Here is a 25043-nt window from a genome sequence, read left to right on the forward strand (position 1 = left end):
CAAACACAGAACCACAGCAAGCACATATTAACATCCTTACTGTCATTCATGTCATGGAAAACACGGTCATCTAACGTTGCATGTTATGCCTCTAGTCACTTCTTGCCATTATGAGAATGAAAATAAGGAACAGGACCAAAAATGCTTTGTCTGAACACCTTTAACACAGAAAAGAGGAGAGTGTTCTTGCCGTGTTATCACTTTGGATTTCTTAACGTGGACATGTTAGCTCACTTTCAAACGGTGGGACGGAGAGCATGTTTATTTGCAGCTGCACAAACAAGTCGGTGTTAACGGTGACCTACTGAAATCAGTGATTCTCAGTTACAACCTTTCACATAAAAAGACAAAAAAATACTTTAGTGTTGTGTGTCCATTCTCTGACATTCAGTTATATACAAGTTATAATAGTATTCTGTTGTGGATTTTTCGGTGAACCAGAGTGAATCTTCAGTTAAAACTACACATACAAAAAGAAATGCAACTTTTGTACAACCACACACACATCTCTGAACGATAGCCCGTACACACACCCTTAGATCAATCATCAAAACGAACTGATCGACATGTATTGATGTCAATGGAGAACTTCTTATTGGTTGGCGCAGCAAACCCAAGTCCAGCCCCCCTGTTACTGAAGTCCACTCTGCGTGAGTGAGCACGTTCAAACTCTCCCAGAAGCCCTTGCTGCAACTGCTGCTGCGCGTCCTTCCCCGGTGCCATATTTGCTCCTCCAGTGCTCCCCGCGGCCGGCTGGAAACCCTTTTTGAATCCTCCCATCAACCGGAGGAACTTCTGCTGCTGGTCAGAGCTGTCGAACTGGGCGGTGCTCCACTGGCCGAAACCCTGAGGAGACATTGTGGACAAATATTAGAAACTAAATGCATTAAGGAGCTCTCCACTGTTGGGTGGATGCTGTTGAGTTGCATTATGGGAAATCCAGTGTTTTTTTAGCTAGATTTTTAGGAACTAAAAATCAGGATCTTTCTGTTGCACCATATTGACCACTTCCATCTAATACTGACCGAAGGTTTGGCTGGTTTTTGAGGTTGAGAGGCCTTGTCAATCTCCATTTGTAAAGCCTGTCTTCTTTCCTATGACGAACCAAATAACACTTTATTAAGCTTTTCTGCATAAAACAGACACATTTACAGAGTTGTTTGAGAAAGCAACATCAATAAAAACACAGATGATTATATGTTGACTCTCTTTAAAAGGAAGAGTTCAACATTTTTGGAAATATGTTTATTAGTTTCTTTGCGGAGAGTTACATGAGAAGACCGATACCAGACATGAGAGCAGTCTCAATGTTCTCATCTAACTCTCAGCAAGAAAGCGAATACGAGTATTTCCCAAAATGTTGGATTGCATTTATGCACGACAATAAATATCACACTTGATGGACTGATAGAGATAATGAGAGATAATTTTTACCTGGTTGATGGTGACCTCATCAGCATTTCCAGTTTTCTCTGACAAGAAGACCACGTCCACTTGGGGAGAGTCCTGAAACACAAACGAGGTTCAGTGCCAATGCAAAAAATATACTCTGAGACACACACACACACACACACACACACACACACACACACACACACACACACACTCACATGTTGGTCTTCCACCTCTTCTTTAATCTTCTTCTTCTTCTTCTGCTTTACACCAGTTTCAAAACTCACACTGGCCTCCTGTGTTTCCACCTTAATGGAGTTCTTCTTCCTCTTGCTTTTCTTGCTTGTTGTGTCCCCAGCTACTGTGACAAGAGTTTCCATACTCTGCTCCTCCATGAGAATTAATGGCTCTTCCTCCTCTCCCTTCGAGTTTCCCTTTTTCCTTTTCTTCTTCTTTGGCTCCGTCTGCTCTTCTTCACTGACCCCCACAGTAGCTTTTCTATCCTTTTCCTTTTTTCCTTTTCTCTTGACCTCTGTCTTCCCCTCTTCTATGATAGCAATCTCACTCTTTGTGGATTTGTCTTTCTTCTCGATGAGCATATTGTCTTTCTCCGCTTTGCTCCTTTTGCTGTTGCCTTTGACCTGAGGTGTTCCTTCTTCATTTCCGTCTTCTATCATTTTGGCGTCTTTCTTTTTCTTCTTTTTCACTTTTACCTCTTCAACCTCAGCAGTCTGTCCTTCTGGTGTTCCTAACTTCACATCATTCTCAGCCACTTTTGTTTTAACTTTATTTTTCTTTTTTGTTACACTTATTCCCTCCATAGCTTCAGTGGTTTCCTTTTCAGTCTTTTTCTTCTTCTTTCCTTTAGCGTGCTCCTCAGTCTCCTCCGAGCTTACAACTAAAATATTGTTTTTTACCTTCTTGGCTTTCTTTGGCTTTCCAGCTTGCTGTTCTTCCTCCTCCTCTTTTTCTATGTTTACATTCTCTGGTTTAATTTGTACAGACTTATTTTTTACTTTCTTCCTCTGTTTCTTTTCCCCTTCTGCGTCTTTTACTGAGCTCTGCCGAAACTGTGCCGTTTCCACTTGATTCTCACTGTTAGCCAGCTGCTGCTTCTTTTTCTTCTTCTTCTTTTTGCTGACTTCTTCGTCATTTCCATTCTTGACATCATTCAGAGATTCAGTGACAGTTTTCCTCTTCTTCTTTTTCTTCTTCTTCTCTTCCTTTTCACCACCTCCATCCGAAGACTCATCATCTATAATGATTGTATCAACTGTTTTACACCTCTTCTTTTCCTTTTTCATCTCTGCTACGCTACCATCATCAACAGTACAGTTTTTCTCTTGAGGCAGAGAGGCTTGTCCTTTCTTGAGTTTCTTCTCCTTCTTAACAACATTATTCTCACTCTTCTCTTCCTCCATCTTCATTTTCACCTGTTCCACTGGCCTATCCACAGCAGCAGACCTCTGGATTGTCAGGTGAGAGAAATACAATTACTGCAACGCGATACATGTTGATAATAGACTAAATAGCAAAACCATGGTCATGGACTCTCTGTGGATGGGAAAGTGCGACTATAAGAGCAATAAACACTAACCAAGGGAATGGCTGGCTGCTTGGGCTGGGACTGCTGATCAATGTCTCTTTGCAGGGCCAGTCGCTTTGCATGCAGGGAACAGAGCAGAATTGTTCTACAAGGTTTATAATCATACAAAATGCATCAAAAACACAGGGTGCATTGAAAATAATTACTGTGTTGCCTATCAGCAAAGTTGTTTCCACATATTTTGCATTTATGCAGCATTCTCTGCACAGGGTTGACTTCATCTTCAGTTGTGGACTACTCTTGATTCACTCATGCTTCATTTGTGTTACAAGATTTACATTTCTGCAATTCTCAGGCTTTGAACGTCTGCTGGTAGTGTGTTCATGATTAGCACACTGTGACACAGTACAGCCTGTATGCATGTCATGTAAATCCAATCCCGGACAATGCTTCTGCCTTGCATGTGCACAAATGATTCTGATTCAAAGTTGGATATCTGATGTTGCAAACGAGTACCTGGTCAAACGTGATCTCATTGGATTTAGGTGAACACTTTGCAGAAACAAAGATCACGTCCTCATCAGAATCCGTCTGAAACATGAAACGCACAGAGTTCCCCAGGTGCAAATTAACATACTACTACTTTACTACCTCACTATTACTTATTATTATATTATATATTATAATATTTTTTATTCTCTATTTCTTATTTTTATATTTTTTACATACTTTTATTTCTAAATTTATGCTGCTTTCTAATCTTGAATGGGAGCACCAGTACTGTAAAATCCCCCCCCCCCCCCCCCCCCCGGGGATCAATAAAGTATTTCTGATGTCTGATGAAAATGCTTTCAGTCCCACTGTTCATGAGTGAACTAACACTTCAGTGGCACCTACACTTGACCGAAGACATGTTGAGTTACAGACCCAGAGTGACCAAGTTTATTCATAGCTCTGGTAAACCACGATAGCTAGCTAACAGCAGCTAAGGTAGAAGCTAAAAGCTAACCCGGTGAAGAAACAAACTAATCGGGCCGCACAGCGGTGAGACTATTTTATCATAGTTGCACAATGTGTTGTGAAATGTCGCAGTTTACTTACTTTGTAATCTTTCACAATTCACGTGGATAACAAACCCATGCTGGTCACCCGGTCGCTTTCTTGACCCGGAAGTAGTTTCCCTCGTTCGGCGAGCCAGGCGTCCGTAGCAACGAGCGCGCGCATGCGAGCACTTTCGGGAGTTGTACGGAATTAACCGAACTGACGTAGTGAAGTTAAATAAGTATGGTAGTCGTTTTTATATATATTTTGTTTGTTGGTTTTACATATTAAAGACTATTTAGTGAATTAAACGTGTGTATTAAACGTTTGTAATGTTTAATAAAAAATATTTTTAAAAAACATTGTCGAACAGCATCTGAAATCTCTCCTAATTCCCGCAGCGATTCACCAGCTGTGTGGAGGAGAGAGAGCAGGTAGAGTTTGAACTTCTCCCGCTCCTCTCCACACATCTACTTCTGTCACTTTTTGTATGTACAAACAAGTACAACATCATGAATGTATATGAGGAGAGACGGTCCTAAAGTGTGCACCATCATCCCCAATTCAACAATGATCGCATTTACCCATCTCCATGTGACTTTTCACCTTGCCTACAAGTGTGGACACAAGGACGACGTGATCGGACGACACTTCGTACAAACTAGTTTATTATAAGCAGGGCACAAAATAAGCACCGTACAAATGCTGGTAAAATATGAAATGTAAAATAAGTGGTTGGAAGAGTTGCTTCACCCACCAGCCAAACAAAAAGATAATCACTTGTTGCCTTTGCCAGTACACAGCAGCCACAGTGTTGTCATGCAGGCCAGTGGTATCCACCTTCTACTTCTAGCTTTAACACCTAATGCATCTATACCAGGTGCATCCCCTTCTTTTGACTATGGCTTCCAGGGGATAGCTGGTGTCCCATCCTCCATCTACAACCTCTAAAAAGCCCAAATATTCAAGGTGCCATGACTTGAATATAGCACAGGTTATTTTTAAAACACTCCCACGTGTGGTGAGGGATTTTAGAACTGCTGTTCCATTGCTATCTTTGATGGATAGAGCCACGAGGTGAACTGGCTCACGATTCAACACATCACACAGTGGTGGGACATCGCGCATGTCTTCACTTGGCTCTTAAACCGGCTGAGCTCCATGCTCTTGGTACAAATGATACAGCTATTTATAAGTGTGAAACAGTGTGCATAATAAGCGCAATACTATTCAAATAATTTTGTAAAATGTTTTGTAGATACACTTTTAAAATATATATATATACAGTTTGTAATACAAGCTGGGTCTAGAATGACCCTTTCAGGAGAGGGGCTGTTAGTAAATGTATGTGTTTCATGTGTGCACTCCGGACATCTTTTGAGAATAATCTTTACAGAAAGTGACACATGGACATCAATCAGTTTTTTTTGTGTCACCTGGAAACCTTGTTTGTGCTGTAACTTGCGACTTGCAGCATTTCTGTTATATGCAGCTTTTTCTATCAGTGACATAAGTGCTGTCAAAGTGGTGAAGATGTTTTTTTAATTTGTTTGTTCACAGTAGTAGCTGATTATATAGCTGCATCTCTATGACGTGACCGATGCCTACAGTGAGGTGGATCCATTGGTGCACCATGAGGACAGGAGGCTGAAGAAAGATCAGTCCAATGACCAGACAATAATAACAGAAAATGTGCACTGATGTATTAGCCACTTTGTGCAAATCACGTTACAGACATTCATGTTACGCTGCCATAAAACAGTGCTATCATCATAAGAGCATCTCAAAAGGAAAATACCATTGCTTTTTCACATTTGGATTATTCACATGATTAAAACTCAGTTATATAGGGTTAATACATAAAAATCCTGTGATGATAATATTTTCACTGTACAATATCAGAGCACACACCTCTACACAAAAGCAAAGTTGTTGACCACATAGTTATTTAGTTTAGTCTTATAGCAAGAAGAAATGGTCACATGAACATGGTGACTGTTGTTTTAATTGTATTTTAACTGGACACATTGTCCTGGATTTAATTCAGTGCTGCTCAGGAGATGGAAACTCCAACACACCAGTCAATTATGAAGTTCAGGTTCAATTGTCAGTGCATTTGAATAGCTGCTGCCAGTCTGGACTCGGAGCCAAACTAATATAAACAGTATACATGTGTTTGAATCTGTTCCCGTTAAATTCACAGTGATGGATGACTGAATGCTTTCTCAATATACGATGGAATTTGAAATTTAAAGGGATCCTGAATGCCAGAATATAATGGGATCTTGCCATACATCTCAAACAAAGTGTATATAATAATCAATAGCCTTCTTGAATCCAAAGTAAATTTGGGAAAACAGTGTGAAAAGAATGAAAAGACACCGGTTGACAAAACAGTCCAATCTCAAGGTCCTTATAGTAGCAGTTCCAGGGCTTTCAATGGTATCACATGGTCTTCCTCGGTTTGCCCAGTTGTCATAGAATTGTAGATGTTTTAATTCCCACTTTCTGAGATTTTGTCAACTGCTGTTTCCAATGTCAGGGGTGATCTTTGAAACTAAACACTAAAACTGGTATTTCTCATCAATATGTATATCAAAATTCTAGAAAACACTCAAAATACATTAATTTTGACAAAATACGTTACCTTTAAACAGTGCTTTTACATGCATCTCAAATATCACAATGCCCGGGCATGATCAACGCTGATAAAGTGCAAAATTACAACCTCAAACATTAAACCCTATATACTGCAGCATAGGTATTGCAGTATTAAATGGCTTTTTATGATACGCTTATTGAAATCGACTTATCCTTGAGCTGTAGACTTTTCCATAGCCTTTTGAATCACCAGATCATCCTTCAGAACTCTGTATAAGCTCTGTTAAATGCATGAAATATATCAGTATACATGGTGAAATGTGCCAAACCATCTAATAGCACTGACAATGGACTGGCGATATGGAGAGAAAAACACTACGAGTCCTCTGGGTCTTTCCAGCATGTAATACAGAGGCCAAGCAAGCTTTGTGGGCGTATGCAGGTAATTTACATAAACATCCTAAAGGTTTATTTTTCTGAGTTGTAGCACGATGCCAAATAGAAAGAGAATGAAAGTCGTTTTTATGAAGCAAACATCACTGATGGACTGGCATCAGTAGGTAACAGCGTTTGCATTTGGCAAAATGTTTACATCACTACATTCAAATCATCCTTTAATCTTCCTCATGGTCTAACAGCAGCTCACTCAGTCACTCCTCTTCAATACCGCACTGAATACTAGTTTTTGATATTCACCTTATATATAATAACTTTAGCCCTCCTTATACACTCCTCGTCAGTATATTTACATATTACACTGAAGGCTATATGTGCTGATCAAAATAATGCACCGTAAGCGCCCTCGCTTTGTAACAAAATAGGCTGTGGAAGCTGCATCACTTTCTCTTCCCTCGCTTGTGGTTTCATGTCCAGTCTGCTGATAAAGAGGCAACCCAGAAAACTTCAGCAAAAATACAACTAGGGCTGTGCGCAGAAACACAAATACATTAAACATATTTAGCTCGCATTAAATCCATTCTGTGTGATATGTGATTTCTGTAATATCTTCTTCTTCTTAGGCAACAGGAAATTCTACTATTACACACCAGAGTTACACCAGTGTATCCTCTTCAAGTCCTTTCCCATATCACCATAACCGTCGTCCAGTGTAGTTAACGGGGGCTGTGGGCATCTAGAAGAAAGCGACAAACGAGTAGTGAGCAAGTACAATACTCCTGTGGTCAGAGTAAAAGACACAGAGCGTGCGTTTCTTCCGTACTTACTGTTCCACCATTCATGACCAGAGCCATCTCAGTGGGTTGGTAGACGTGACCTCTGAAGGCGATGCCAGGACGGATACTCCCGTGGCTGCTGTGGTATGTTCCAGTTCGGAGCGCTGACAGACCAAGCAAAGTAAAGCACACACACAAGTTACAGGTGCCATGCTAACAAGTGATACATCTTCTAGATCAGAGTGATTCCAGTTTCAAGAGCACCCAATCTGATAGATGACTGTGCTACTGACTGATACAAATCATACATACATCAAAGTATAATTTTCCGACCAGTTGGGTCACTCACATCCATAGTAAACCCACACAGGGGATTTTAATTATTATGGTTGATTAGACCTCTTTTCAGGACTGTGTGGGCGTCTACAGACTGTGCTTGGTTGACGTCTCCTGTTAGCTTCGCTGGGCTGGATGAATTGCACCTTTATCATGCTTATTAGTACATGGAGTTTGGTGACCTCACGCAATAGAGGTGCGAAGTAGGAAGTAAAATCCCCATTCATTTGTCCCTTAGACAAAGTGATGTGACTCACAGCTGGGGCACTTCTACAGAATAAAACTTGCCACTTGGTTGAATCATCAGTACAAAAGATTAACAACCACATAAGAAAATATCTGGAACTTTGATAAAAAGTTGAAGCTTCTGTACAAGCCTGTGAACATAAAAACTTCAAGGTACAAGTTAACTACAACTCCCAATGTGCATTTTGGCAAGAAACATCCAATCACCTAGTTTAAAACTCTATTAGTTTTGTAACTTAATGTGTAACTTTGGCGCTGTGTTTTGCTCTTGAATTTGCTGCTGCTCTGATTCGTGCCTTTGACTGGCTTTTTCTCCATGGCAACAGAGGCAGAGGCTCGTGGTTATTGTAGTATATAGAGTCATTTGCCAGACAAAACATGATTTCTCAGAAACAACGTTGAAAAACTGGTGGCCACAACATAAACCTATATGATTGCTATACATCCACAAGAGTCCCATGTACACATCTACATGAAGTAACATTGATCAGATTGTTGAAAGAAAAAATTTAAATGGGAATACAGGATGGGAGAAACCAGTGGCCCGTCCCACTTCGCAACTCTACTGCCAGCACAGTTCCACCCACCGTCAACCTGAGCAGTGGTCTAATTAAAAGGAGTAATTGAAAACACTTGTTTGGGTGTGCAGGGCCTTTAAAGTGAGACCATGTTTGTGTCCCAAATCACTCCCTTGTTCACTCATTCTCTGCTCTCTTGACACTCATTGGTTTACTTTACAGTGAGCAGTAAACTGAGTGTTCAGACACTTATCAATCATCACCACTGTAATTTTCACATTTATAAAATGGAGCAATGCATTGTGGGATGGTCAGCATTCCACTGTGGGAATATTCTAGGGCACTATATAGGGAATACATTTCACACTCAGAATTTGGACACTGAAATAAAAAGGCGGAAAGTAAATATAGTGCATCAGTTAGTAAATAGGGAGCGATTTTGGAGAGACGCATCAAAAACATCATTAGGCACATCATTCGTTTCTTCAGGAAAATTCCAGTTTTTGTCAACCTGGGTCTTATTTTCATGGTTCTGGACATCATTCATATCCATTATATTAACATAACTCACAAGCTCTACTGCAGAGATTACAGAGACAGGGAGTTTACTGGGGAAGCCTTGACCCCATCCTCTCAACCACAAAGTAAATCCTCAAATCTCCTCAGTCATCCATAAATTAGCCAACCAACATGATTTATGATTCTGTTCCACTCTTTGTTTATCCTGGGTCATCATGGTTTAGCTCTTCATCTGTGCATTTGGCTTCAGATAAATATGGAGAGCAATCAAAGTGAAATGACTCATTCATTTCCCTGTAAGCATGTTGGATAATCAGCCATTTCATAAGGTGTAATTGGATTTTGGATTGTGTACAGTCGCTAAAAGTGAGCCACACTTTGCTGTAAACAAACCTACATGGCCCTCATGGTAGTATGTTAATGTGGCAGTGATCTTGCAAGTTGAACGTGTGATTGATCTGCAGTGAAAAGTTTATTTATCTAGCATACTTATATTCACAAGTAAACTTTGAAGTATGAGTCTGATTCTTTTGAGTATTAGTATGCACCCGCTCAAGAAAAAGATTGGTAAACAACAAAAATATGGCGGAAACACACAGAGCGACCAGATGGCTAGTGCTGAAGTGGATTATGCTACAGGAGTAGTTTGGGCAGTTTTTATGCGTAGTTTGATTTTTTACAGATATCTATTTTTCCGACTGAGAGAACTGGGGTGATATTCACAAAACATCCTAAGGTTAACCCATAAGAACCCAGACCCATTTCCCCTCAAAGGAAAATTATGGGGGCTACACCACAGACCAAGTGGACCACGTTGAAGATATTTCTGATGTGTTTTTTTTATACTACCCCTTAATGTCAAAGATCTGTGATGGTACATATACGTTACATTGGGCGTTTATGGTAAATTTAATTGTTTGTGTGTTGTTTTATATTAATTTGTTCAAGAAATATGGTAAAAAACAGGTTGACTGTATACAGGAGACACTATTAAAGCATTAGAATCTTAAATGGGTTTTAATTTACCTTCAGTATCAAAATACAAAATATGTCACAGTCACATGACTGTGACATGACCAGCACGCCAGGATGTTTCGTATATGTCGCTTAAGGACATAATGAGTTAAGATCAAGCACAAAGCTGTATAAGGAAGATTCTGGGGCCTTTGAAGTGTGTGTTACACTGGTGTCACCATGAGTTCTTATGGGTTAAAACTAGCTCCTGGTCTACTGGCTGAGTTAAGAGAAACTTCTAAAATTAATGGGCGTGTCAGTGCCAACCTTAGGGCTCCTACGTTTTTTGTCTAAGAGTAATTCACAAAATATTATAGCGCTAAGAGAAGGTCCTAAATCTGAGAGAAGTTAGAGGCAGAGGTCCTAAGTCAGACCTACTCACAGTCAGTCTAATGTTACAGGTAATGTGCCTCATCACATCAGTGTTTTAGAAAAATACAACAATAATGAACTTTTAAAAGCACAGTTGTGACGGCAGGTGAGTTAATGAGAATTAAATTAGCCCAACAACTTTGGATCTGATGGATGAAGATTTCGTCTTTTTTTCACGTTTGTAATTAATGTAACTTCATTTTTTATTTCAATGAAATGTAATTAATTTAAATTGAATTTCCTTTTTTATTTGGTTTTATGTAATTGTATCTGATTAAAGTTTTAATTACATTTAATTACATATAAATGTAATTTAATTTAATGTAATCTATAATTTACTTTCCATTTATATTTAATTTAATAGTATTTTTCATTAAAATTAATTACATTTTTCATTTTTTAATCTAATCCAATCTAGGTCTTTTTGATGCTCCTATGTATTGATTGCATGTATGTATTGATATTTTATTTCCGACTCGCTGGCACAGACCGGTCACCTGTCAACCAATCACTGTAGACAGAGTGAACAAATGAATCCATGAAACATGACATCATCCCTTCTCGTAGTTTAGGAGTTCTCTCAGTCCCTCAGTGAAAGTTGATCTCTGCAGTTTTTTGAAAAGGGGAAACTCTTTGCTCTGATCTTTTCGTGACATTTAGGTTCTAGACTAATGGTAAGGTAAGACACTTTGTGAATACAGCCCCTATGTCGTTTGTAAGTTACATAAATTCAGCTGACCAGAGCCAAACTTTTAATAGCAAAATGTCAGACTCCATGAATGTTAGGTACTTTTGTTGTCATTTTCATTCATCAGCATGGCATTGAATGCAGAAAAAAACGTAATTCACCATTTCTGGAAAGGAATCAAGGCAACATCCATTTTTGTTGTCAGTTGCCAGGCAACAGTGTTCCCATGACTTAAAACATTTAAATGCCAAACACATTTGGCACTCAACCTAGCATGTTGAAAACACGACCTAATGAGTTGCATTTGAAGGCAGCATTCGACCCAGGTTGAAAAGAAAATGTTGTTCTTTGAAACAGATTCTTTATCTCTTTTATACAAACATGCAGAGCGACACACACTCACACGCACATTACATAAGCCTACTTGCACCGTGCTCCTCCATGGAAAAGGCCTGGTTTTCTGGGAAGGGTCGGTGAGAGTGTGCAGGGAGCTCATCTCCAAAATGTGGAGGAGGGGACGTGTGAGTGGTGTCGAAGAAGTCTTGCGTGTTGGATTGTGGAGGTTTCCGGAGACACAGGTGCGCTTCTGGAATAGCATGGAAAAGCAGCAGGATCCAGCCCTGAATGACCAGAGCCACCGCCAGCGCAGGCTCATCCAACACCTTTACATCCTTTTTTCCTCCTCCTCCTCCTAACCTTTCCCCTTTCCCCTTCCCCCTCAGTGTTTGGCTGCCATAAAGATAAAACCCCAGCCAGGCCACCCATAGCAAAGCTGATGCCAGACTGGACAGGAAGAGCCAGACGGCGTTACACTTCCATCTCCGTTTTTCACTGTCTCCTTCTCTATCTTCTTCACTCCCGCCTGCTCCCTCTGCCCCCATCTCTCCTCCACACAGCACCACCCCCAGAGAAAGCCCCATGGCTATGAGGAGCAGCCCCAGGGTGTAGCTGCATGTCAGAGCAAAGTCTAAAGGCGGATATTCGCAGGCCGGGTGACCCTCCCTAACTACCGTCAGCAAGACCCATTCGGCAGAGATGATCCCCTGAACCAAGGCCAAGGCCAGACCAAGCGCTGCCAGGGAGCTGCCCGATGGGCTCGTCTTGCCAGCCACCAGCCTCCTGAGCCTCACACCCTGCACTAGCAAGCTGGAGAAGCAGAGGGCAAAAAGGGGCCCCCAGAAGGCCCTGCGGACCACACAGAGTGCCTGGTTCTTCCCCACCAAGAAAGCCAGAGAGATGGAGAAGAGCCCCAGGAGCGTGCCCAGGAGCAGCAGAAGAGGCCCCATGCCGGAGCGCCTGGCGGGGTCAGAAATGGAGCGCAGCTTGACTAGCAGGAGCACGGCGAGGACCAGAGAGCTGAGGCCACCGCTGCAGGCCACGGCCTCCAGAACCACACCCCAGACTGACTCCAGGTCACACAGCACTCTGTACGGTGGGTCCACATCCACACTGCATCCCCGAGGAGGAGGAGACGGATGGGATGAGCCATAGCCAATCAGTGACAGGAGGCAGATGATGATAGGGCTGACGGCCATCTTAGAGACACAGAGACAGAAAATATGTAGTGACGAGGAGAGAAAGAGATGGAGGAAGGTACACAGGGATGAACAAGAGGAGTGATATTGTGGAGAAATTTACAGAGAGGAGGGAGGCAGGAAGGTGAATGTAGTGATAAATTACTGAATATTAGTTCATACAGCATCGTCATGATTCACAACATACAGTCAATATATACAAAGATCCAATAATATATAATAATATATCAGAGACTAATATGTTTCTCTCTCTTTCAGACACACACAAACACAAACACACGCACTCACAGCACAGAATAGAACTGCTTTTAGCACTGGGCAATGGTTTCCATGGGAACGGGAAACAGCGTGGGCTGACTACATCGCATACTGGGCTTTTGAGAAGTCGAGTCTCAGTACCCAAAAGCACAGAGAAACACACGAGTATGCGTGCACACACACACACACACACACTCACAGTGTTTGTACTTACTCGTGAGGACCCTCAGTGACATAATGTATTCTCTAGCCTTACCCCAGTGCTACCATGAGCCTCATTTAACCTTTACCCTAATGCCAAGTTTTAACGTTCAAACAGTGAATACGTGAGGCCAAAATATTCTTACTGTCAAGGTCTGAAACTCAAATTGGTCCTCACAAGGGTAGAAGTATCAGAGAACACACAAACACACACACACACACACACACACACACACACATAACATTCAACATACCACAGCATTAAAATGATTTAACTCAATTCAATCCTAATAATTCCAAAACTCACCTCAGATAAATTCTTGGAATCTTGATTATTGGCGGTGAAGAGGCATCATCATTTTCCAGTCTGCGTTCCTTCAACTCAAGTTAAAGTCTTTTTTGTAATCCCAGTCAATGGAATCCTTGAGGCAGAGGAAATAAAACAGTTTCCATTTTGTCTTTGAAAATGTCTCTTGTGTGGCTCTCTGCGCTCACAGCTCCCACTGCTTTAAAGTACAAAATAACACACTTTGTGAGACTAGTAATGTCCTGCTGCTGCAGTGACACGTCCGGCTGCTCCAAGAAGAATCCACAATTATGATGCATGCCTTGATACTTCACACACCCACATAGTCAAATATATCTTCTGTCTCTCTTTCACTCTTCTCCCTCACAGTCTCTGCCTCTCTCTTGCTCCCTCTGTCATCCTCTTTCTATTTGTTCTGTCTGCATGTCTGTGTTTCTCTCTCCCTGCTTCACGCTGAATCTGCGGAGGTGTCAACAGAGATGCAATCCTCTTCACCCACACACAGGGAATATGATTTGCGGATGCACCTGTCTAACCAGGAAGAAAATAGGAAGTAAGTACTGCATCTAAGCATGGTAATTCACAGCCAATCCACTATTAGTCACTCCTTTGCACATCTCTGTGTTATTTCCTGCCCACAGGCTCCCACGTCTTCCTCATGCCGCTTACGCAATTCTTCCTCACACCCAGAGCTGTGTGATGCAGATTGCAGATTCATCTTTGATCACCAAAACAATCGGAGGTCTCTTCGGCAGTAAGATGTCAGTTGACTGTGTGCGTTGCGGAGCGAAGATGGGCTTTGGATGGGGAGGAGCAGATGGTCAATCTAAACACAGGTGAGCCCTGTAGCCACGTGGTCATCCTAGTAGAGAGTCTTACATAATAACCCTGAAGGCGTGATTCAGCCAAGCCTCCCTTTAGAGTGGAGTAATCTCCTCCCCAGGTGATGGCTTCATGTGGGGTTGGAGAGCGACACGACATGAGGGAAACCATGACTAGGAGGGACCACTGTACTAGCTAATCGGATCAGTTTGGATCAGTGTGAGAGAGACTGATGCTGACAGACGCTGGTAAGCTCAGTGATAGATAGAGGCAGGCGAAAGCTGGTTTGTGGTACACAAATAAACTCACAGACAAACAGATGTACGTAAAGGAGTGCACACCTGCACCCTGCTGTGTCAGTCAAGACAGATAGGGAGTCCTCGCATGCATATAAGCAGCAGAGGTGACTGCTTTGGTTTGTGATAGCAGAAGAGTAGAGTGATTACAGTCAATTACATGCATCTCCTGAACTATTCCCCCAAAAATCCAGGTGGGTGCTTCAAGAGTAACAACAGGCCTTTTTCACAGCAGACTTGTCATAGGAGGAAAAGCACAGGTGTAACTAATAACATTAACTTTGGCTGTGTTCCAGTAAGCCATGACAGTGTGACAGTGAGCCAGCATGCACAACACCAGTACTCTTAAGCAGCGAAATAGAATTCAGCCACCGTTCATTTTCATTATGTCAAAATATCTTCTGTGAAAAAAAGCCTACTCTGATCATAAGTGTGTGTTCCCACCTCGTCATCACTAGAGCTGAAACAAATACTCGAATCTCAATCGATTAGTGGATTGCAGCAATTTTTCTAAGCGATTGTAGGCTCTAAAATTCACTAATTAACATGTTATATTATGTTTGTTAAATCAGTACAAAACCATTTTACAGGTGGCTGTGACCAGTTGCCAGGCAGTGGAGACTCCAGGAAGTTAGGTAGGCTAGCTGTCTCCTCATGTTTCCAGTCCTTGTGCTAAGCTAAGCTAACCTGCTGCTGGCTCTAGCTCTATAGCTGGACAGACACGAGAGTGGTATCAACTTGTGAAATGAAATAAATTAAATGTCAAACTATTCCTACAAATTCTTTTTCGACAGACCAAACAATGAATTGATTGAGAAATCAAGCGGCAGATGAATTAATAATGAAAAACATCGTTAGTTGCAGCCCTAGCTATTATTTACACTGCTATCCATAGCCCAATAACTCAGATGGGGGTCACAGGGTCCAGTTTTTTTTTTTAATAGATCTGGGTCTGAGCCACACTTTTGAATTGCCTTGAGAGAGAAACTAGATGTCTTCTAGTCTCTCACAGATTACTCTCTGATGTCCCTGTCTGCCTCAGGTATTGATAAATTAAGTCACTGTCTTCAAAAAGTATGGAGAACCTTCTCAGATTCAGTTGGTTTGATGTCTAGTGTGTTTATCTATATGCTGTTTTGTCCCATTTTGTGTTCATGTCCTCTAACAGAGACAAAAGAAGACAGAGGTGGGAGACAACAGGATAGAGAAATGCTGACTAATTTAGGACATCAGTCCTAATCTGTGTAATCCAGTGGTTACTATGGTCACAGTCTAATAGGGCTTTGTTAAGTATGGCCCATCCCATAATCCCAGTTTTATCCCACCTCAGGTCTCTCTTCAAACCTCTCCACACACAGCCACATACAGATCACACAAGGGAAGTTCATGAAGGGCGGTTCGTTGGGCCGGGTCTACATTTTGTGAGTCCGCAACACCTTACGTCCTCCTGTTGGTCATGAGGCAGCACAAGACATTTAGGAGAGAGTGCCTGGCTCAAGGGCAGCAGTTATTAAGTCATCACAGCGTGTTTGATTTGTCATTAGAGGCGTGTTTGTGCAGTTGGTCGAAGTGGTGGTGCAAAGGTCTTTTTTAACATCTCCTTTTCACTGCCAGTGGAGACCTGATGTAAAACAGTGCAGTTAGATAGATTAGATTCAACTTTATTGTCATTGCACAGAGTACAGGTACTGAGACAACAAAATCCAGTTCAGCATCTAACCAGAAGTGCAAAAAGCAGTGAAGTGCAGAGTAATGTCCATATGTATAGAGGGACTGTACATTTAAATAACAGTGAGGGGTTTGATATGAATACATCAAGACATACACAGTATTAACAGTGTGAAATGAAAACAATACAAAGCTCACACTGTATATATGTTAATACAGTATGAGCATGTGCAGCAGTTACAGTAGGCAGTACAGGTATAAGCATAAAATGAATGCTAACAGTAGACATTATATACAGACATAAACAGGAAGTGGCGAGTGGAAGTGGTGATGTGTGAGATAAAGGGCTGCATCTCACAGTCTGTCAGCTCTATCTGCTGTCTGCTTGGAGAACTACAGGAAGCTCCAGTCTGAGGTCACATAAGATGGGACATTGTTCAGTTTTGTCTTTTGGCCAAGTTGACAGCCAGCATAGAGAGGACCACAAGTTTGCTTTGGCAGGTAATTCAAATGGATGATCCAAAAGCTGGAGTTTCATTGAAGCCACTTCCCGTCCTGTGGTTTTCACAATAAAAGATTGTTTAATGGGGACTAACCACTCCACCACTACTCAGGGACATTCTGGTCCTGCGGCAAATTGGTTGTTTAGAAAAATGCCTCAAAGGCACTTAAACACGCCCCATATTAGTTAAATGGTTCTATCCGAATCTATCTGAAGGGGAGGGGGGCCAGACGTATCTGCCAGAGCAAATACAACATGAGCTTGCAAATTCGTCTGGTTCCCAGGCTAACTAACTAATGATCTGGCCTCTCCCCTACATGTTGCCATTATTATTTCATTGTCATTTTACTTTAAAGCCTTCTTTGCCAACATATCTGTTTTTTCTCCCACATATGCACGGACCAGCATACTTATGCTTTATAATCTTAAGAGAATTATGTATAACTCTACAAGTAACTGACCTTTTAACTTTTTGCATGGATGATGAATCCCGGAGGACAGCTCAATGTGAACATATTACTGTTTTCAATGGTTTGACTTGCTCTATCCACTGAAAGACAACACATACTGCAATTCTTTTTTCAGGAATACCTTCATAACTGCCTACCTCAATTGCCAGCAGTACAGAACCAGTTCTTAACGGACCACAATGGGACCTCTGCCCTGTTTGTACATTTTATTTAAGGTTCTGTGCAGTAATCTTCTTTGATTTGAACGTAGGCTCTGAACATTGGACCTTTAGTAGTGTTTATTTGACTATATTTATATTACACTGAAAATGACTCCTGAAAATAAAATGTAATTCAGAAAATATAACAGCAGCCTCTCTTGACCAAGGGTTATTGTGTACTCTATCACAGTTAAAGATCTTTTTGGTCAGCCTTTCTTCTGGCAACTGGACAAGCTGGTTCCACAGCAGAACTATTTTACATCTCTGTTTTATACAACATGACTTCCATCCCACGTCCCCACATTTAATAGCCCACATTGCAGTATATTTATACACCCCAAGAAAGCACCTCATGCCTCAACCCTGAATAGCATTACTGTAAGGGACATCTGTAACTCCTGCAGCATAAGATAAAATTGAGCCTACCATTGAATCATAATGTTCTAAAAAGGTTGAAAAAACAAGGTCCAGTTTCATTTTATTCATCCCAGACTCTACCGCTCTTACTGCTTATTGTTGTTTTTCTTCCCTCTCTGTAAAACTCTGTAAAAATGTATGAAAAACAAATTCAACACATTTATAAAAAACTGATGTACTTTAAACGCATTGACCCAAACTCTAAAAAATCGAAAAAAAGAAACGTTTTCGAGCAAGTCTCCAAAATGATTATTTCGCGTCATGGTTTGCTCATGCTAAATGCTAAGAGTTACATTTTGATCTCAAAATATATATTTTTTTTCTTTAAAAGATGCTATTACTTAAAAGTAAAAGGCAACTTTCAGCCATAAAGTCAAGAAAAAAATAATGAAAGTTATATTTCAATGGTGATTTATTTATGCTGTATTAATTTCAATAATTCAGTGGTACAAGCAGTCAGGTAATTATTCATGCAGTAAAAGGCTTTCAACTGTTAACAAAATTGATTTAATAAAGTGAAATAAAAAAACCTAACTGAAGGCGATTATCGTATGCTAGTTATGGAACAGCTATTCTTATTACTTTTTAATGTCAGTGTGTCATGAAAATGTAATAATTTCCCGTCATGTTTTTAAAAGACTGCATTTTTTTGACACATGGTTCACACACTGTGATTTTGTTCACGTTGACATAGTTTGTCTTTTTGAGAACTGAAATTTCAATAAAACATTCAGAATCAGAATCAGAGTCAGGTGTTGTCATTCAACATGCAATCAAAATGAAATCAATATAATAGCTTAAGAAGTAAAAAATAAAAAAAGCCAAATAATTTGACTTAACTTGCAGTCTTAGAATATATATATACGTTTAAAAAAATATATATATAAAATATATATATATATGAAATATACATTTAATTTAAGTAAAATAAGACTCATGTACAGTGGCCCAGAGCGCTCAATGCACTGCAACCTAAGAAAACACATACATATAGGGAAAACACAACCAAATACAGAAACAACACAAGTAGCACTGACAACAACAGAAACTGATTTCAGGGGACACTAAAAAGTGATGGACACACCCTGACATGGTTGGGACACACTTGTTGTCCCACAAAATAAACAAGCGTGTCCCAGCCTGTTGTCGTCTGTGCTACTTGCAGCTATTCTGTATTTGGTTGTGTTTTTCCTAATTGCATGTGTTGTCTTAAAGGGGACCTATTATGTTAATTTAATCTTCTGTCTCTGCTGTGCCTGGAGCAGATGACCATATAAGGAAATCCATTCCTATCTGACGTCAGATAGACACGAGGGTAGAAAAAAATGTTGGAAATGGAGCGTTCAGAGCAGTCAGAAGCTCACAGGGATTACTTTTACATATGTTTACCTCCAACCATTTAATGTGAATATCCGACATTGTAACATTATATACAGTATATGACAGAAAATAAGGAAAAGCATAATAGGTCCCCTTTAATTGCAGTGCGTTGAGCTCTAGATTTAACTAGATCACATTTTCACATTTCATTTTTTACAACATGATTGCACATTTCAAATCAACAGATAAAAGAAAAGAAAAAAAATCCCAGTTCTTATGTAAACTTCTTTCTACACATTCAGTATGTACAGTACCAGGTTCAACATGCATTTTTCGCAAGTGAGCACAGGGTTCATAATGATGTCTCACGTGTTTGCATAGAGAGGTTTGGCTCCTACAGATATTTGTTTAGTCATCTACCTTTTGTTGTTACCTGCAGTGCTGTTTCACATGCGTTTATGGATATGCAGGACATTGTTACAGGAGGGGCAGGAATGCTCCACATCCTTGCAATCATCCACGCAGAAAGGGATCAAACAGCAAGGCCAGCACCTGGTGTGGACGATCAGAATGAAGTCAAAGTAATACTTCTTCATGTGTTTACAAAATGTGAGTCTGAAACCAGTTCAATAACCTTAAAAAAGCAAGTTGAATCAACACTGATAAATGTTGCAGACAGATTCTTACATTTTCTCAGTTTGAAAGGTCAGTTCTGCTTTTAAGGAAGGGGCTGAATTCCATACTAAGCTTCATCGTGGTTCACATTGTTTTTATTATTATATAAAAGAAGCAACTATGATTTATCTTAACATGTGTTTAAGTCACACAGCCAGTTTCCATCATGTATGTTTCCTTAAAAAATTGGCATCTCTGGAGACTTTTAACACTCAAACAATGCATGCTGGGAAGTCTGATAATATCATAATCATGTTTCTTTACAAACAGAATTTAATGAGTTGAGTGAACTCATGTTTGTAAGTTCTGAAGTGGTCTCAAGATAAAAATGAGAACTTTTAAGTTGAATGAACTCGAAATGAATAAAACAAATATGTTTACATTAAGTTAATGAGAAAAGATGAGTTGATTCCACTAAATTCCTGTGTGATGCTTTACAGTGTACCTGAGTTTATATGGCCGTGTGTGTGTTGGGGTCTCTACTCACATGAAGAGTCCAACTATGCCACAGATCAGCCAGGTGAGCAGACCATTTCTGTGCTCCACTTTAGTGACCACAGTGTTTTGGCAGTGAGGACACATCATCTGTCCAGGAACATCAGTCGGCGGCTGCTGCACCACCACCACATGGTTCACTGTGAGGAAGACACCCAACACCCTGAAACATCTACTGACAACACAACTGACCTAGTTTGTTTGTTTTTTGCTATATTCTGCAAATTCAAACTTATTGGAACTTGTGAGAAACAACTGGAGAGAGACACTCACCAGATTGTAAGACCTGAGGTTGTTGTGGGGTGTACTGGTAAACAGGTTGTTGAACTGGATATGAGAAAGAAACATTTAGCTTTAAAAAACAGAAGAAGAACAGACTGATAAACAAGCTGCCAAAAGGCTCCTACCACATGGACTAAAATGACAGGAATAACTAACTAAGGAACTAAAGGAAGATAAGAGCTACATTACAGTAAAAGAGAAAGAACAAGCAGGTAAAATGACACAGATCAAGGTCCCTGATCTCATACCAAGTTGGATGCCAGGCTGAGCTTGGTAGAATCCCATGTTGTTGTCCACAGGGGGACCGGGGTACGGCGGTGCTGCCATTCCCGGAAGAGGTCCCTGATTTTTTTCCATGATTTCTGCGAAAGGAGCAGGAAAAAAGCGGGTAAGTCAAATAAAATATGGTAAAGAAGGAACTGGAGCAAGGCCTTGTGATCCAAATCTGTTCTTCTGATCTCTCTGAATGACGCAAAGTGACGATGTTGAACAAAGCAGGTTGGGTGGTTAAAATGTGCGGTGGACTTGAGCACAGATTGAAACCTGAATCACTCATTGTTTATCTCGAAAACCTGCTAAACAAGTTGGTGAGCATTTTAAAGAAATGAATGGCCAGTTGTTAGAACACTGTGTCCATTACATTTACATGCAGGCTGGTTGGGTGGCATTTTTACATTTTTACATTTTAACGGAACAAATTGTCCCTGCCCTCACATGACCAAAAGTCCCATTCTTCTGCATTATAAATTATACTTTCATCTCACTGTTGTTCAAATGTCACAATGGAGACTTCTCTAACACACCTGTCAACAACTAATGCTAATGCAAACGCTACTCTATGGGGGCTGACAGAGATCCATACACTACACCTTAAGAAAAACACAGGCAAATACACAAATCATAAGTGAATAAAGAAAACATGCAAATACAGAAAATCGAGGCAAATAGAGAAATGCTGCAGGTTAGAAATTTTGACATGCCACAGTAGGAAAATCTAAAATCTGATTACAGAAACATGCTTGTGTTTGTGAATCTGATATAATTCACAATAATATCATACAAGAATATTTGACAAAACAATTTCAAACCAAGGTCTTAACACAACCACATTTCGGGAGCTTACAAATGCATCTCACAATCCTCATTAGAGTGGAGGAGTTTGATGAGTTTCCATGCAAAAGAAAGCTCTGGAAAAAAGCTAGTAAGTGGACCTTGAGTTAAGATTTGTTTTTCTTTTTGGTCAAGAAGGAACGTTCATGTTGGATCACAATGTTGAAACTAAAATAAACACTTTCAATCATTGTTAATGAGTGGTCGTAGCTTTTAGTGTCCCCAATGAATTCCTGCTGTGTTGTGTTCAGCTTGTGATATTTCTCTGTTTGCTTGTGTTTTCTGTATTTGCAGAGTATTCGTTGATGCATTTTTTGTGTGTGTCTGAGTGCATTGAGCTCTTTTTGACCACGATTCAATGGTCAGCTGATACAGGTGGCTTGCGGAGAATAAAAGCCAAAGCCACTTTGTAATACACGCACAAATTCCAACATTAAGTGGGTTAACTGTAGTTTGGTTTGCATTCAACACAAATTGCTGTTTTTTTAATTGTCTTTTTAGGATTGACTGATTTTCAGAATGTCTACTATGACAGAATCTAAAGAACAGACTAACTCAGCATATATCTGCTTATAACCTCAACAGCACTTCAGACTCCTTCTTGCTTTGAAAAAGAAAAGAAAAGGAGGACAAACAAGAAACTTTCAGGTTCTGCTGGCGTCTCTTCTTACTCTGAGCAGACAGATGTAATGCTGCTTACCTTGATAAAGAGGTCAGGAGGGAGTGTGAGAGCCTCTGCACTGCTTCTTCCTCTGATGTTTGAGAGAAACTGAGAAAAGGCAAATGTTGCTGTAATGTGTATGAAAGAAGGTGGAGCAACACTGTGAAAAGAGTAGTCATTGGTGTGGATCACATTGTTTACTTTTTTACTAGCACATTTGCGTCACAACTATATCAAAATGAATCACCATTACTTGTTTCTGTAGTGTCTTGCTACATTAACCATTCCAACAAAACTCCTTCAATAGATTATTACGTTTTGTTTTATTTATGTTATGTGCTGATTGATTGAAACCTTTATTTATACAGTAGAAACTCACTGAAGTCAAGCTGTCTTGCAGGAGTGCCTTGTTTACGGCGATATGCAGAAAATAAGACAAAAGTGGTAAAAACTAAAACAAAAACAGCTACAAGGCAACAATTAATATATTTTGTAACCAACTTGTATTAATGTTTCAATGTTTGAGGCAAACTGTGAGAAACTTTTTAGTGTGCCATGTCCACGGCTATACTGAAGGCTATTGTATAATGTGCAAAGTAAATAACAGCTGTTTTCTCTCAAGCATTCTTACTGTAATCTTGGACATTTACACGTGTTCATTTGCAGGTGAGCAATGGTGGTACAGTGAATGTCACAGGAACACCTTTTGTTTTGATATTCCAGGTGACTGGCAAAACGTGAAGTGCAACTTTTGACCTTTGGAGATATTTTGGTGATTCAAGGAAGACTAAAAAGCCACTTTGGAAGGCTGAAAAGACTTTAAAGGATACGGCTGCCATTATTCTGTATTATTATGTTTTGAAAAGACCAACACCAACAATACATACAGTCTATTTCCCAGCCTGTCTGTGGCACTCAGCCCCAAGCCCAACGGATTCTACTTTAGATGTAAATCTTTAAAAATGGGTCACAAATATTTTTTAAAAAGGCTAAACAATTTCCTCAAACAGCTGGACACTGTAGTTTTATTCAAACAGGAGTAAACAGGGCATTTGTTGGGGACTATTTTCAATAGCGAATTAACACACATCTGGAAGTCTAGAGAGTATTTACAGCAGCAGGAGGGTCTATGTGGGATTGACGTTAAATAAACTACAATGCCCAGGTTCATTGTCATGAAAGAACATGTCACTCAGTGCAACGGTGTGGCTCATTGATGCGTTTTGGTCAACAATAGAGGTTTCTGGCACAGACACATAAGATATATAAGGATACACACACAATACTTGCTCCTGTCACCTGCTCTGAGGTCAGCGGTGGTGGTACTGGCGAGCCGTGTGTGAAACTGTGTGAATGTCTACAAGATCGAGGTTACGTGGTCCATTTTCCTGTAAGAGTAGTTTTACAATCATTGTCTTTATAATAGTGCAAAATGTTATAGCATTTAATGTTGCCGTGTTGGTGGCATGCACAAAATCACATCGAGTATCCAACAGGAAATCTCAGGATTTCACAAAAAAACAAAAATCAGTGTAACAGTAAAAGAGCACCAGCAGAGGGCTCAGTGACACACATTAACATGAAGTGTGACTGTGTGTTCTGCAGGAAGTGGACTTGATCAGGAGCGTCCTGGTGGCTCTCTCCTGAAGAGAAGCACAGTTCAGGTTGCACGTCGGATCGAGTGAGTGTCGAAACCTGTTTCCTCAAAGTTAAACTGCCTGACGTGTGGGAAACCGTCTGTGCAGCGCTGCTATTTTAAAGGCCTAATCCTCAGTATAAATAGTTTGTGTGCGTGTCATCACATTCATGACTTGTGTTCGCTTTTAATACGTTTTATTCCAGCCAAGTTTGGTTCCCATCCCTCCCACCATGTTGTGTTCATGGGTTCATTCATCTCTTCTCTTGAAAGCTTGTCATGAAATCAGAACTGCACCTACTTACTTACACTGAGGAATGTTGGCCACCACTTACTCTTATCTGATTTAACATGGTTCACCTGCACCAGTGCTACTCCGGTGTGTCACCCTCCTCTCTGAGGGTGTCTCTGTGCAGAGGTTATTTACGGATGACAGCTCAGAGGAGACAGTGCCTGTGTTGATATCTTTGATGTGAAACAGAGCATAAATATAATAAAGCCATCATCATCTCTGTTGTGCTCTGAGGTGTCTTTTTCTCTTGTTTGCGGGTGTGCTTCCCCCCGGTTCTTTCTACGATTATGGGAATAAAAGAGGTTATAATAGCGCAGAGGAGAAAGTTAATAAAGTCTAGAGGGATGTCTGGTTTGGGGGAAAAAGGGCTAGGTTTACATTCAGTGTCGCTGAGGAGAGACTGTAGCTTTTCATTAGCTTTCTCATCACTGCTCAGAAACGATCAGTCATT

At 40.5% G+C, this 25043-nt stretch overlaps 3 protein-coding genes across 4 annotated transcripts; all 3 read right to left on the reverse strand.

Annotated features, from left to right (window-relative positions):
* Positions 1-157: 157 nt before the first annotated feature.
* On the reverse strand, positions 158-3538 carry knop1 (lysine-rich nucleolar protein 1). Its single transcript, XM_070924385.1, has 6 exons — positions 3449-3538; positions 2984-3052; positions 1611-2858; positions 1435-1506; positions 1026-1094; positions 158-846 (listed from the first exon to the last, which is right to left on the reverse strand). The coding sequence occupies exons 1-6, from the start codon at positions 3536-3538 to the stop codon at positions 541-543; spliced, it is 1854 nt and encodes a 617-aa protein (XP_070780486.1). The 3' UTR covers positions 158-540.
* A 4129-nt stretch (positions 3539-7667) lies between these two features.
* gprc5bb (G protein-coupled receptor, class C, group 5, member Bb) lies at positions 7668-13862 on the reverse strand. The gene is made up of 4 exons (XM_070925330.1): positions 13747-13862; positions 11870-12980; positions 7804-7916; positions 7668-7712 (listed from the first exon to the last, which is right to left on the reverse strand). Exons 2-4 carry the CDS (start codon positions 12978-12980, stop codon positions 7668-7670), a joined length of 1269 nt encoding a protein of 422 aa, XP_070781431.1. The 5' UTR covers positions 13747-13862.
* Positions 13863-16509: 2647 nt separating this feature from the next.
* Positions 16510-22758, reverse strand: LOC139296725 (LITAF domain-containing protein-like). 2 transcript variants are annotated; one of them, XM_070919218.1, is made up of 6 exons: positions 22704-22758; positions 21142-21255; positions 20885-20938; positions 20604-20751; positions 19875-19993; positions 16510-17087 (listed from the first exon to the last, which is right to left on the reverse strand). In XM_070919218.1, exons 2-5 carry the CDS (start codon positions 21248-21250, stop codon positions 19888-19890), a joined length of 417 nt encoding a protein of 138 aa, XP_070775319.1. In that variant the 5' UTR covers positions 21251-21255; positions 22704-22758; the 3' UTR covers positions 16510-17087; positions 19875-19887. The 2 variants fall into 2 exon arrangements, with proteins under 2 accessions (XP_070775319.1, XP_070775311.1); XM_070919210.1 differs by having other exon boundaries at positions 16510-18247.
* Positions 22759-25043: the final 2285 nt, after the last annotated feature.

This window comes from Enoplosus armatus, chromosome 2 (genome assembly GCF_043641665.1).
Source record: "Enoplosus armatus isolate fEnoArm2 chromosome 2, fEnoArm2.hap1, whole genome shotgun sequence".
Lineage (NCBI taxonomy): Eukaryota > Metazoa > Chordata > Actinopteri > Centrarchiformes > Enoplosidae > Enoplosus > Enoplosus armatus.

What these genes read in the sequence shown, in the direction of transcription:
- LOC139296725 (XM_070919218.1), bottom strand. Translation starts at nt 21,250, where the DNA reads ATGGAAAAAAATCAGGGACCTCTTCCGGGAATGGCAGCACCGCCGTAC. An exon ending in TCAGCCTGGCATCCAACTTG is followed by an intron (nt 20,939 to 21,141) that starts GTATGAGATCAG and finishes TCTCATATCCAG; the next exon opens with TTCAACAACCTGTTTACCAG. An exon ending in GGCATAGTTGGACTCTTCAT is followed by an intron (nt 19,994 to 20,603) that starts GTGAGTAGAGAC and finishes CGTCCACACCAG; the next exon opens with GTGCTGGCCTTGCTGTTTGA.
- gprc5bb (XM_070925330.1), bottom strand. Translation starts at nt 12,980, where the DNA reads ATGGCCGTCAGCCCTATCATCATCTGCCTCCTGTCACTGATTGGCTAT. An exon ending in CATGGAGGAGCACGGTGCAA is followed by an intron (nt 7,917 to 11,869) that starts GTAGGCTTATGT and finishes TTGGTCTGTCAG; the next exon opens with CGCTCCGAACTGGAACATAC. An exon ending in TGGTCATGAATGGTGGAACA is followed by an intron (nt 7,713 to 7,803) that starts GTAAGTACGGAA and finishes GCTTTCTTCTAG; the next exon opens with ATGCCCACAGCCCCCGTTAA.
- knop1 (XM_070924385.1), bottom strand. Translation starts at nt 3,538, where the DNA reads ATGTTTCAGACGGATTCTGATGAGGACGTGATCTTTGTTTCTGCAAAG. An exon ending in TCACGTTTGACCAGGTACTC is followed by an intron (nt 3,053 to 3,448) that starts GTTTGCAACATC and finishes CTGCATGCAAAG; the next exon opens with CGACTGGCCCTGCAAAGAGA. An exon ending in AAGAGGTGGAAGACCAACAT is followed by an intron (nt 1,507 to 1,610) that starts GTGAGTGTGTGT and finishes TTTGTGTTTCAG; the next exon opens with GACTCTCCCCAAGTGGACGT.